The sequence below is a fragment of the Phocoena sinus genome, chromosome 2 (assembly GCF_008692025.1).
Source record: "Phocoena sinus isolate mPhoSin1 chromosome 2, mPhoSin1.pri, whole genome shotgun sequence".
Taxonomy (NCBI): domain Eukaryota; kingdom Metazoa; phylum Chordata; class Mammalia; order Artiodactyla; family Phocoenidae; genus Phocoena; species Phocoena sinus.
In genome coordinates this window covers 63882647-63896820 of record NC_045764.1, presented here as the reverse complement: position 1 = coordinate 63896820, position 14174 = coordinate 63882647, and the positions used below count along the sequence as shown (strand labels likewise).

At 35.3% G+C, this 14174-nt stretch overlaps 1 protein-coding gene across 6 annotated transcripts in view; it reads right to left on the bottom strand.

The window, feature by feature from the left end:
* MYO9A (myosin IXA) overlaps positions 1-14174 on the bottom strand; it is a 270682-nt gene that overhangs the window by 104889 nt on the left and 151619 nt on the right. For all 6 annotated transcript variants that reach the window (XM_032622165.1, XM_032622167.1, XM_032622168.1 and 3 more), the window contains exons 17-18: positions 6243-6386; positions 4705-4744 (exon numbers count right to left, since the gene is read on the bottom strand). In XM_032622165.1, coding sequence (XP_032478056.1) covers positions 4705-4744; positions 6243-6386 — 184 coding nt within the window. The remainder of the gene's footprint in view (positions 1-4704; positions 4745-6242; positions 6387-14174) is intronic.

Genomic DNA, 14174 nt, shown 5'->3' with positions numbered 1-14174 from the left:
AATATAGTGGAAAATTCTAAACAAAAGCAATAAGGAACTATACAGAATTTTTTTCATAAAGTATGCTTCATTCACACAACTGAATACTATACAGCTCCTAAAAATACTGTAACCTATATTTACTGACGTGGAAAAATATCTGCAAATACTCTTGACCAAAAAACCCCACACAAAACAATAATATATATGTAAATATATATAGTACATGTGTATATTGAATTTTGAGAGTTTATACTTAATTTTTATTAGTATTTTTGAATTCTTACAAAAAGATTCATTGTATATTAAGAAAAAAATAATTTTACATACTGGTCAGGACTCAATTAGAAGAATTGTGTGGTTTACCCATAAGTAAAATGAAATTAGCACCGAAGCCTAAAATTATTGCCCCCCCCAAACATTTAAGATACTTCTGATAAAAAGACCTCGGAAATGGTTGCATTTTATAAACCATATCTAAAGCAATGGTAAAATTAATTACTAAATGTCACTATGTGAAAAAGGGTCAGATGAACTGTGAAAAATACAAGTAACTATTTTTTTTTAAACTACTAAAAAGTCCTTCCCATCAAGGAGTTTAATTAGAAAGGTAAAAACAAAAAAAAATCCACATTCATTCTTATCTCAAGGTCTTTCCAATCTTTTCATTTGCTTGGAATACTCTATAGCTAGACCTTTACATTGCTTGATTTTTCTTAGCATTCATCTTATAGCTTAAATACCCAAGCTTTCTCATAAAGCTATTTTCTTAAATACCCCAAAGGCAGCCCCCATCTAAATCAATAATATGTCATTTTATTTTCCTCTTTGCACATAATATCATCTAAATCATCTTTTGTTTAGTTGTGTATTTTTTTTCTCTTTCTCTAAAAGAATCACTATGAGAGAGCAAGGATTCTCTGACTGGACTGTTTATCTCAGCACCTCCAATGCCTAAAACAGTGTCTGGTACTGCAAACTCAATAAATATTAGTTTGGATAAATGAACGAATGGTTAGCAAGTAATGATTTTTGAACAATGTTTCCTCAGCAACTGGAGACCAGTCTCTTGTCCACAAAACTCACCATGATTAGATCTATCAACAAATATTCAGTGATTACTACAGATTCTGTTCTAAGTGCCAGGAATACATTGCATTCAAGTACAGGGAAACAGACTATAAGGAAATTAAAAAATAAATGATAATCTGAGGGTTATTAAGATTTATGAAGAAGATAAAACAGGGCAAGGAAGAAAGGAGAGACAAGGTGGAGCAGAACAATGTGGAAGACAGGAGGCTAAGGAGGCAAGAGAGAGATAAATCCAGTCAAGGGACAGCTTCAATAGTCCAGTATGATGTGACAAAAACCAAGAACTGAACTGTGGGCCCAAGATCTAGCAGAAAACAGATACGGAGTTAATTCCTTTCTTAGGTCTTCTGTTCATTATCTACTTTATTCCTTTCTTAATTCCATCTTCATTGTTTAGCTTATTAAGATTAGTCAGTTCATTCTTTTTCAAACAATTATTTACTGCTTGCTGTGCAAGGTGCTGTAGCCACAAAGATTAAGAAGATATTGCTCATGTTGTTAAAGACAACTAAAATGCACAATAAACTTACCTTCAACGTTTGAGCCTGAGTGACTACAAAAATTCAGTAGGGGAGTGACAAACCAAAATAGCTTTGGGGATCAAGTCTGAGAGATGAGCAGGGTGTCAAAGTAGAAATGTACAACAAGGGAACTGTCAGTAAAAGACTGAAAATTTAAAGGTAGATCATATTAGAAAGGTATATTTAATAGAAGTGATGGTTTCAAGGTATGAGAGGGAAAGTACTCTCTAGGAGAGAAATGGAAAGAACTATCAAAACAGAGCTATATTAACAGAAGGCTAAGGGCTGTTGGATTATATGTGTTGAATATTTGCCTGTGTTTATTCAGAACTGTAATAAAAATAAAGCATTCTAAATCCTACCTATATCAATAAAATGAGGCGCCCTTAATACAGGTGACTGAATCTTATTTCCAGTAGCGATAAAAGTTGTAGGGATGCGTACAATAATGATTCATACTCAAGGTAAGAAAGTGGCTGTAGATTTCGCAAAAGGGAAAAGAAGTTCAGGTTATCTACACTTCTGTTGCTTCCTTCCACATCACCTAAAACTAACTTAACGCAACCAAAATATTTAATCAGCAAATGACCATAGTCAATGAGGATATAGGATCTGTCACTTTAATTTTTTTTTTTTTTTTGCAGTACGCGGGCCTCTCACTGTTGTGGCCTCTCCCTGTTGTGGCCTCTCCCGTTGAGGAGCACGGGCTCCAGATGCACAGGCTCAGCGGCCATGGCTCATGGGCCCAGCCGCTCTGCGGCATGTGGGATCTTCCCAGACCAGGGCACGAACCCGTGTCCCCTGCATCGGCAGGCGGACTCTCAACCACTGCGCCACCAGGGAAGCCCACCACTTTAATTTTATTAATATATACTTGTTTTGCCTTGGTTTGAAGTGGACTGAAAGAAACAAGCAAAACACAAACACTCATTAAGCATAATTAGAAAAAATAAGGCATATTTAAAGAAGAGTAGGAAAGTAAGATGAAGAGTGAGGTTACTAAACAAAGCACACATCATGCCTACACGTATGTACACAGATAAGCCACAGCTTCAGCTCTAACATTCTGGCAGCAAATATGAAGAAAATATTTATTATTTATTGAATACTAATCATGCACATACCAAATATATATCTCTCATCCTAACATATATTATCCTCCACATTACAAATGAAGAGACAGAGGTTAAGACAAGTTCGAGAACTAACTCCAAAAATCAAAGAGCAGGGACTTCCCTGGTGGCGCAGTGGTTAAGAATCCCCCTGCCAATGCAGGGGACACAGGTTCATGCTCTGGTCCAGGAAGATCCCACATGCCACGGAGCAACTAAGCCCATGCGCCATAACTACTTAAGCCCGCGTACCACGACTACTGAGGCCTGCGCGCCTAGAGCCCATGCTCTGCAACAAGAGGAGCCACCTCAATGAGAAGCCCACGCACCACCGCAACTAAGAGTAGCCCCAGCTTGCTGCAACTAGAGAAAGCCCACACACAGCAGCAAAGACCCAACGCAGCCAAAAAATAATTAATTAATTTTTGAAAAAATCAAAGAGCAGGTAACAGATCCATCATTTGAATGTAGGTCAGTTTGACTCCAAGGTCTATATTCTCACAGACTATGTTGCCTCTCTAATATTAAATATATGTACTTGAACACACAAGACACACTAAAATAAACAAAAGATTAGCCATATTTAATTTTAAAAGATTGAGAAATAGATGGGATTCCCATGATGGATGATTGAATGGAATCATTCACTTTAGATGTATCCAACATATTCTTGTTGTCTATCATGTAAAGTTTAAGAAGTTATAAAAGAATGTATATATATGTATAACTGAGTCACTTTGCTGTACAGCAGAAATTAACACAACATTGTAAATCAACTATACTACAATTAAAAAGAAATAATTTATCCATTTGAGGAGAGGGTAAAGAACAGCACAAACACTAGGTCCAGAGGTGGCATTCAAAATACTAAAAGGCTATAGAGACAGTGAAGGAAAAAAGAAAGACAAATGAACGATAATGAATATTTGACAATGAATGCAGTCTCCTCTCTTTCTCTCTACATAAAATTGTTTCATGTATGACCATAATCACAAACCACTTAGGTAAATTTTCTTTGTGGCTTAAAACGTATTTGTCACTACCACAAACCACATCAGCAGTACATTAAATTTTCTTTGGAAATATAAGGTGACTTAAGTAGAAGGAAAAATTAAAGACAGATTCATTTTCTTCTTTCTTGAACTAGAGAATCATGACAATAAATAGCTCTTTTTCAGTTCTTTTAGAATTTTGAAATTATGCCCATTAACAAAGTTACAAACGACAGGACTCCTTCTTTGGGAGAGCACAAGAGAAAGAAAAACTCAGTAAGATTTTTCTTTCTTTAGTAAATTTAATAAATATTTTGGAATGTAGATTAGAGTCGGCAAATTACAACCCCTGGGTCAAATCCTGTTTTTATAAGATTTATATGGTTGCAAAAAGAATTAAATAATATATGATGGCATGTGAAAATTAAATGAAATTCAAATTTCAGTGTCCATAAATAAAGTTTTATTGGAATACAGTCACTCTCATTCAGTTACATATTGTCTACAGCTGCATTTGTGCTATGATAGCAGAGCTAAGTAATTATAACACAGACCAGAACAGATAAGCCTGCAAGCCTAACTGGACCTTTACAGAAAAACCTGGCTAACTAATGCTAATGATGATGAGAGTTAGGTAAGCATTACTTAGAAATTATTTTTAAATCAGATAAAATTCAGAATTTTATCTTAACCTGACTGAAGGAGAAATGAAAAGATCTTATGCAAAGATGCAATTACTCAACAAAAATTTACATTTATATTCAGAAGCTCTTCAAACACTAGAAAATGGGACATATCACAAATATTTACCTGAACCATTAAACCTGGCCATTTCATAACATCCAGCATTATTTCTAAAATGGTTTCAACTTAATATAAACAATTAACCTCTATTTTGGGTACAAATAAGATATTTCTTTTTTTGTTTATGAAGATCATTTGCATGAATAATAAAAAAATAATTATGAAATGGGGCACTAACAGAAAAATTTTTTTTGTAATACTCACCTTTGGAAGGCCAGGCTTGGATTTGAAATTTTTGTTTCTCCTATAGAGATAAATCATACATTAGGGAAAAAAAAACACGGTAGAGACAAATGATTTCAAGATCTCTACTAAAATAACAGATTATATACCCATTTCCAAGTTATAGGTCGCCTAAATGAAAACACTGTCTAATTCAACTAAGCAGTCACCTTTGGGAAGGAAGGATAAGAGAAGAAAAGAGATGCCTGCTCTGTAATACAGGTACAAACACATTTAAGCCCGATGATAAGTAACATAATGTACATTCAAAGCTGAAGTTTCATTTTCTTTTGGATGTTAATAGGGCTCTGCATTCTTAAACCTAAAGAGGCATTGTTTCTGTCATTTTAAACTTAAATAGATGCCTAATTTCATGAATTTTTAAAATGTACTTTTCACTAAGACTCATGATCTTCCATTTTTAGAAATTAAAAATTCTCCTTTGCCCTTTTTTCCCTTATTCATAATTCAGTATCACACTTATATCAAATCTTTTTTATTTTTAATGGCTACATACAGGGAATAAAGCCCAATGATTATGAACATGGGCTGGGGTGTCAGGAAGACCCTGGCTTGAATCTAAGCTCTTTCACCTACTAATTCTGGAGTATAGCAAGACTTACACAAATTGAGCCTATTAACACTGTTAAGCGATGATTTAGGGATTAAGGAATCCAATTCAGTCACACTTCTAGCTGTGGTCAAAAAATATGCTTTGGAAGTGTTTGAAATATGTTGATATAGTTAGCTAAGAACTTTTTACTTCTCTACCATGCATGGTTATATCTATGTCCTCAAACCAGTTCTAAATCAGGTAAGGAGGAATGGCAGGCTTGGGTTAAGTGTTATATATCACCATACAGGTGTCCCTTGAACAACACAGGTTTTGACTGTGCAGTTCCACTTATAAGTGGAATTTTTTTTCAACAGTTTTTTCAAAACTGTATGCTTCTTCTCTTGTTAATTGTCCAAGTTACTGTACTTGATCTGAGGTTGGTTGAATCTGTGGATGTGGAATCACAGATACCAAGGAGCAGTGGATATGGAGGGCTGACTACAGGAAACACACAAATTTCTGACTGTACAGAGGGTTGGCACCTCTAACCCATGCAGTGTTGAGGGGTAAACTGTATATGGCCCCATTCACCACTTCATAAGGGATTTTCCTGCCCAATTTGTTAGGATTGCCAGAATTAAAGGACAACTGCAGTTAAAGACTAGGAATCCTAAAAAGAGCTATCAGTTTTTGCTCTCTCTGGATGTAGGGTCTGTTAAAGAGCAATAAGGAGTCATCTCCATAATAAGTATATTCAGTCTGATTCTCCTGGTGAGATGAAAACAAACACCAGCTTTATAATACAGGAGACTGTCACAGCTCTAAATTCTGACTACTTTTGAGTCTTGTTTCACTCAAAATTCTACTCATGAAAATAATGCTTCATGATCACCTCTCTTCATTTTTAGCCAGAAATTTTAAATCAGTCATAAAAAAGCAATCCACATTATTGATCAATACTAACGTGAGAATTCCATGGGCTCTCTCCAAGAGTTTGCTGCTAGCTGAATTAGCGAATATCCCATCTTTATCAAGCAAGGAGGTGTTACTGGATAGTCTGCTCTGGCGAATCCCTGTTCTGCCATTCCAGGCAAAATCAAATGTTTCACTGTAAAAATTAAATAGAGTACAATGTGCTTTGTTAATTGAGTCATCCTTAAAACTCTATACATTTCTTAAAAAAGTAAAATAAAACTTTAAACACTAAAGTTAAAATTTAGAAAAAATGCTAAACCAGCAGAAAATGGTTTTATCAGAGAGATTACTGATTAATTTGGCTTATCTTTTACTCTTTCAGAACAAAAAATTTCTACGGATTCTAGCACATTCACATTCAAATGTGCATGAAGGTGAGCACATCATATAGCTAATACCTTTAAATATACCACTTAACAAGCAGTAAATAATATAATGTATTAAAATGTAATGTCATGGCTTTTGTCTGTGTTTGAAGCCCAAACCCTCTTTCCTTTTGAAAAAAGGATATATTAGTCACTGAGTGTAACCACTTCTTTGAGTTTCACTTCTTTTCGGAGAATACTCATGTACGTAAAACATTAATAAAAACTGTATGCTTCTTCTCCTGTTAATTGTCTTTCATTAGTTTAACTTACAGGCCCGCAGCCACTGAACCTAAGAAGGCAGACGAAAAGTTTTTTCTCCCTGACAGTTTCATACTATATAATTTGATTTATATAACATTCGCAAAATAACAAAACTACAGAAATGAAGAACAGATTAGTGGTTGCTAGAGGACAGGAAAGGGACACGGAAGAAGGATAATACAAATAAGCAGCATGAATAAATTCTTTTATGATGATGAAAGAGTTCGGTATCTTGATTGTGGAGTTGGTTACACAAATCTATACATGGGATAAAACTGCAAAAAACTACCCATACACACACACACACACACACACACACACACACACAGATTTTTTTAAATGGTGAGAACTGTAGTCTAATTAATATTAATGTAACAATATAACTTTCCTGGTTTTGATAATATACTACCAGTATATAAGATGTCATTTAAGGAAAACTGAGTGAAGGGTACATAGGACTCTATGAACTATTTTTTTCCTTTGTACTATTTTTGAAACTTCCTGCTTTTGAAAAATGGAATATAACCTTAAAATATTTATTTTCCAATTAGTTCTTTATTTAAACTATACTACTTTTTAGATAGCCAGGACAATATCTTTAAAATCTTGTAATAGCTTTGTTCTGTCCTTCTGGTCAAGCTTCTTACTAAGAACAACAGAAGATAAAAAAAAAAAATTAAACATGCAAAACTTTATCTACAAAAATTTTCATCAATATCAAGAAAATTAGAAACAACCTAAATAAACAACAATTGGAAATAAATGAAAGAAATTATATTATAACCACCCCCATGGAAGTCTATAAGGTCATTAAAAATCATGTGGGAGCAGCAAAGGAAACCATAAACAAGACCAAAAGACAACCCTCAGAATGGGAGAAAACATTTGCAAATGAAGCAACTGACAAAGGATTAATCTCCAAAATTTACAAGCAGCTCATGCAGCTCAATAACAAAAAAACAAACAACCCAATCCAAAAATGCGCCGAAGACCTAAATAAACATTTCTCCAAAGAAGATATACAGATTGCCAACAAACACATGAAAGAATGCTCAACATCATTAATCATTAGAGAAATGCAAATCAAAACTACAATGAGATACCATCTCACACCGGTCAGAATGGCCATCATCAAAAAATCTAGAAACAATAAATGCTGGAGAGGGTGTGGACAAAAGGGAACACTCTTGCACTGTTGGTGGGAATGTGAACTGGTACAGCCACTATGAAGAACAGTATGGAGGTTCCTTAAAAAACTAAAAATAGAACTACCATACGACGCAGCAATCCCACTACTGGATATATATCCTGAGAAAATCATAATTCAAAAAGAGTCATGTACCAAAATGTTCATTGCAGCTCTATTTACAATAGCCAGGAGATGGAAGCAACGTAAGTGTCCATCATCGGATGAATGGATAAAGAAGATGTGGCACATATATACAATGGAATATTACTCAGCCATAAAAAGAAACAAAATTGAGTTATTTGTAGTGAGGTGGATGGACCTAGAGTCTGTCATACAGAGTGAAGTAAGTCAGAAAGAGAAAGACAAATACCATATGCTAACACATATATGGAATCTAAGAAAAAGAAAAAATGTCATGAAGAACCTAGGGGTAAGAGAGGAATAAAGACACAGACCTACTAGAGAAGGGACTTGAGGATACAGGGAGGGGGAAGGGTAAGCTGTGACAAAGTGAGAGAGTGGCATGGACATATATACACTACCAAATGTAAAATAGATAGCTAGTGGGAAGCAGCCGCATAGCACAGGGAGATCAGCTCGGTGCTTTGTGACCACCTAGAGGGGTGGGATAGGAAGGGTGGGAGGGAGACGCAAGAGGGAAGAGATATGGGAACATATGTATATGTATAACTGATTCACTTTGTTATAAAGCAGAAACTAACACACCATTGTAAAGCAATTATACTCCAATAAAGATGTAAAAAAATTAAAAATAAAAAAAATAAAGTAGAGAGAACTCAGGGACGGTAAAAAAAAAAAAAGGCTCATGATATACAGTTTGAGACACAGAAATGAGAAATACTCCTAAATGGTATTAAAATTTATATATCCATGTCAATTTGTCTTAGTCCACTTTCTAAGAAAATTGTTTCAAGTCTAGGCTTGTTGAGCTTTGCTGAGATCTCAACTAGGCAAGTCAGTTTCCATATCTAATATTTCTTAAAACAATATCTTATTGACTGCTAAGGGGCTTCATATTAAATGTCTTGAAGTTGAAAATGATACTGAACTTTAAGAACCTTAAAACTTTGTATATGTATGCATGAATGTTGCCGGTCTTTGTCTTATCTTCCCAACCAAATCATAGGGAAAGGTGTTTTGTTTAACTTTATATCCCCACAGTGTCTAACATAGTGTTACCCACACATAGTAGGTGCTGAGGAAATGTTGGTTTTTTTAAATTGACCCCACCTGTTTTGAGCAAGGTCTTCATATTACCCATCCCAGTGCTTCATACAAATGCTGCCCCTCTTGTCTCATTTATCCCCTTACTTTGATCTCCCTATGATTTCCATAATCTCTCCTTCATTTTTTTCTTTAATCTCTCTCTGCCACCCCTCTGCCCTGCTCCTTCCAGCCCTAAGTGGGACATGAGGCCTTATGCAGCATCCTCATCTTAGCACGTGCTGGCCTCTGTGTTTGGTGCTGGGGGAATGAAGAAGACTAAGCCGTGGTCCCACTCACAGACTAGTAGGGGACAGAGGTGAGTCTGAGATGAACAGACTAGTAGAATAGGGGACTGAGATTGTCATATATCAACAGTGACAATAAGTGTGATAAATTCTGTAATTGAGACATGTACAAAGTGACATGATAGAAAGGAAGCAACCTAAGTGTCCATCGACAGATGAATGGATAAAGAAGATGTGGCACATACATACAATGGAATATTACTCAGCCATAAAAAGAAATGAAACTGAGTTATTTGTAGTGAGGTGGATGGATCTAGAATCTGTCATACAGAGTGAAGTAAGTCAGAAAGAGAAAAATACCATATGCTAACACATATATATGAAATCTAAAAAAAAAAATGGCTCTGAAGAACCTAGAGGCAGGACAGGAATAAAGAGGCAGATGTAGAGAATGGACTTGAGCACATGGGGAGGGGGAAGGGCAAGCTGGGACGAAGTGAGAGAGTGGCATTGACTCTCTATTTTTACATTTGGTATTTTACACTACCAAATGTAAAATAGAGAGCTAGTGGGAAGCAGCCACATAGCACAGGGAGGGCAGCTCGGTGCTTTGTGACCACCTAGAAGGGTGGGAGGGAGACACAAGAGGGAGGGGATATGGGGATATAAGTATACATATAGCTGATTCACTTTGCTATACAGCAGAAACTAACAATGTAAAGCAACTACACTCCAAAAAAGTTGTTTAAAAAAAAATCATGTGGGAGAACAGTATTTAATGGCATAAAGAGCTGTCTGCATATATTATCAAATCTAAATATTGTTGCATGATACAGTTTTAAGACATTTATATACATGGAAAGAAGAATATTTACCAAAAAAAATTTAATGGACAAAATAAGACATTTATTCAAAGAAGATATATGAATCATCAAAAAACATATACAAATCACTAATAAGCACATAAAAAGATACTGAACATCATTATTTAGGGAAATACAAATCAAAACTACAATGAGATACTACTTCATTCCCTCTAAGACAGGCAATAACAAAATGACAAGAATGTGCAGAAACTGGAACCCTTACCCATTACTACTGGAATGTAAAATGTCCGAGCCACTCTGGAAGATAGTTTGGCAAACTCTCAAAATGTTAAACAAAATAGACAGTAACCATATAACACAGCAATTTCATTCCTAGGCATGTACTCAAAAGCACTGAAAACACGTCCACACAAAAACTTGTATATGAATGTTCACAGCAGCATTATTCATAATAGCCAAAAAGTAGAACCCAAGTGTTCATTAACTGATAAATGTGTAACCAAAATATCCATAACATGAGATGTTACTCAGCCATAAAAATTAATGAAGTACTGGTACGTTACAACGTATATTATTGAAAACGTTATGCTAAACGAAAGAAGTCTCACATAAAAGGCCACATATTGTAGATTCCATTTATATAAAATTTCCAAAAAATATATATTTTTTCCAGAATAGGCAAATCTACAGAGACAAAAAGTAGATCATGTTTACCTACAGTGAGTGACAGTACGAGAAAAGGAAACATTCTAGTAAATAGGAAACTTCTTTTTGAACTGACTAAAATGTTCCAAATTAAGATTTTGGAATAGTTGGCCAACTCTTAAATGAATTGTATACTTTAAGTGGGTGAAATTTTGTGGTATGTAAATTATATCTCAATAAAGCTATTTAAAACAAGGCCTCAGAAATCAGCAATGCTGTAACTAAAAGGAAATGTGGCGGTGTCTTCAAAATTCTGAAAAGAAGTTATTTCCAACCAAGAGTCTATACACACTCAAATTTCCCATCAAGTGTGAGGGCAGAATAAATGCATGCTTAGTTATACAAGGAATCAAAAACATGTTCCTCCTATATATACTTTCTCATGGAGCTTCTAGAGAATATGCTCTGTAAAAGTTTACAAAGTAGATCTATAAAAGGAAATAATGGTAGAAAAAACTGTTGATACAAAACAGAAGAATAACATAAGGAATGACCAATACAAAGGTAAAGACAACTGTGTGATAGATCTAGAGAACAAACCCTTCTGATCAAAAAAATGTCAGGAGAGATTTCTACAAGAAGATGAAATTAATTCAAGATGCATCTGTACATGATCAGAGGAAATTAAAACAATTGTCAAAAAAGCTTAGGGTTGAAATGGATATAAGCACCACCAAAGTGTAGAAGAAAATCTGGCTGAATAGATGACTTTGGACTGAGGAAACAATTATTCAAATAAGTTATTAAAAGGACAAATAATAGAGAAAAAATTAATACATTTAACTACATTTACCATTTTAACCATCTTAAGTGTACAATACAGTGGCACTAAGCACATTTATTGTTGTGCAACCATCACTACTATCTATCTCCAGAACTTTTAGCCAAACTGAAACTTTGTACCCATTCAACAATAACTCCCCATGCCCTCCAATACTATATAATATTATATAGCAACTAAAAAGAACAAATTACATGCCACAAGATGGATGAATCTTAGATAGATATTACTGAGGAGAAAAGTCACAGCAACCACATACTATATATTAGTATTTCTAAAACTCAAAAACTAGCTAAGCCAAATGACTCTTTGCTTAGAAAAACATATGTTTATTGTAAAACTATTTTTTAGAGCATAGTAATGGTATACATAAAATTCTGGATAGCAGTTACCTGTGGGGAGAGAGGGAGAATGATCAGAAAATATATGATAAAAAAGTGGCTGCAGCAATACTAATAATCTTCTGGTTCTGAACGTGGGTGGTATTCATTTTATTGATATGCTTCCTAAGGTACATGTGTGTTTTGTATATTTTCTTGTATCAAATGCTACCTTAATGTATAAAAACTGAATCAAAGCTTCCTATTAAACATGTATACTGCACACTTCTTATGTTCCATTTCAAATCCCGTAAGTCTTACCTCTTATTCTAGCTGCTGCTATTGCAAATGGTACTGTAACTAGTCATTCACACAAATTTTGTCCAGCGTCAAACAGATGCTGCTGGCAGCACCTAGTTTCAGACTCCAGACACTTGCCTCTTGTCTGATGTAGGCTTCTGCTCTGCACTTACACAAGCAGAACTCTCTGTGGGGCTAGCAACCCCTGGAGCAATGGATTAGTCCCTCCTCTTTTCTTCCTCAAGGCAAACAGATGGTCCTGAGACACAAATCATTAAGCTTCTCAGTTGGTCCCACAGGGTTGAGCAACCAGTGGCCAACTCATTCACTGATTCTTGTATGGATTCTCCGTCTTTCCCTTTTTTATTCCCATATCCCCCCTCCTGCTCCCTAGGATAACATTCTTAAATAAGCTACATTTATAAATAAACTATTTGGTGTTTGCATAAGGGAAACCCATAATAAGCTGCCATAGCATACTCCATAGCAATTGTTTATGTCAGCCTCCAGCTGAAATACCACGAATTTGACAAAGTCATAAATTCACAAGGACAAAGAGTGAAAAGGAAGACTATGCAAGGGACAAGGAAGAGTAAAAGTTTAAAGTTGACAGACATGTAATAAGAGATGTAGTAGACTAGAAAAAATTAAAACCTAAGTTTATGTGTACGTCAGAATCATAGAAAAGGGGAGTCTATAGGGGTAGGCATGATTGAGAATACACATATGCTCGTGTGTGTGTGTGTGTGTGTGTGTAGAGGCTGGGGTTTGGAGTGGGAGAGAGGCTAAAACAACAAAATGTAAGTTTTTCTCATTCAGAACTCTGGAAAGGGTCAGATATTAGAGATAACTGGTACCACTGCAAGGGTGATGCTGAATGGGGCTAAAAATAGGAAGTTAGTTTGAAAGTCTTTAAAAATGAGCTAGATCCTTACTCTTACCCTATATAGTAAAGTAACATTCCCTTCCTCAAACCATTCAAAGATTTTACTTTATAGAAAAGTTGGAAACACAGAATCTCAGGAGAAGTCAGAGACATTAGGCATAGCTAAAGGTAGGGGTAGGTGAGGTACACTGAAAATAGGAGGAATTAAGTGGAAGTATGCATATGGAATCATGAGAAGCCCAGCTACATAGCTAGAACATCAGTAGCCAGATTTAAAAGCTATAGGCAGGGAAAACTGACTGACCCAAGAGAAACAATCTAGAGATAGCAGACATTTGGAAGTCACCAACTAAACACCAAGATCCCCGATTAATAACAAAATACATCTTCTAGCCCAAGAATCAACTGAGTGCATCTGTATATCCAATGATTTATTCTCTCTCTCTAGATGAAGATCTCTCAGGAATCTCAAAGTAACATGTGCAAGCTGAAACTATCACTCCCTCTTCAAAACTGTTGCCTCAAAAAAAAAAAAAAAAAAAAAAACTGTTGCCTCTTTTATATTCCTTACTTAAGTACTAAGCCAGAAATCGAGAAATCATCCTTAATTACTCTGTCTCCTCACCCAATATATTCCACAAGTTTTATATAAGACATAGATTCCCCCCACCCTCTCTTTTCAGGAAATGAAGGCTACAAGAGCTACAATCTCAGAATACGAAGATAAGCTGAGCCAAGAACAAATTTTTGGTGACTGCCAAACCCGTGCTCTTTCTCCTATGTGTTATGTAAAGGCTTAAAATACAGCAAAA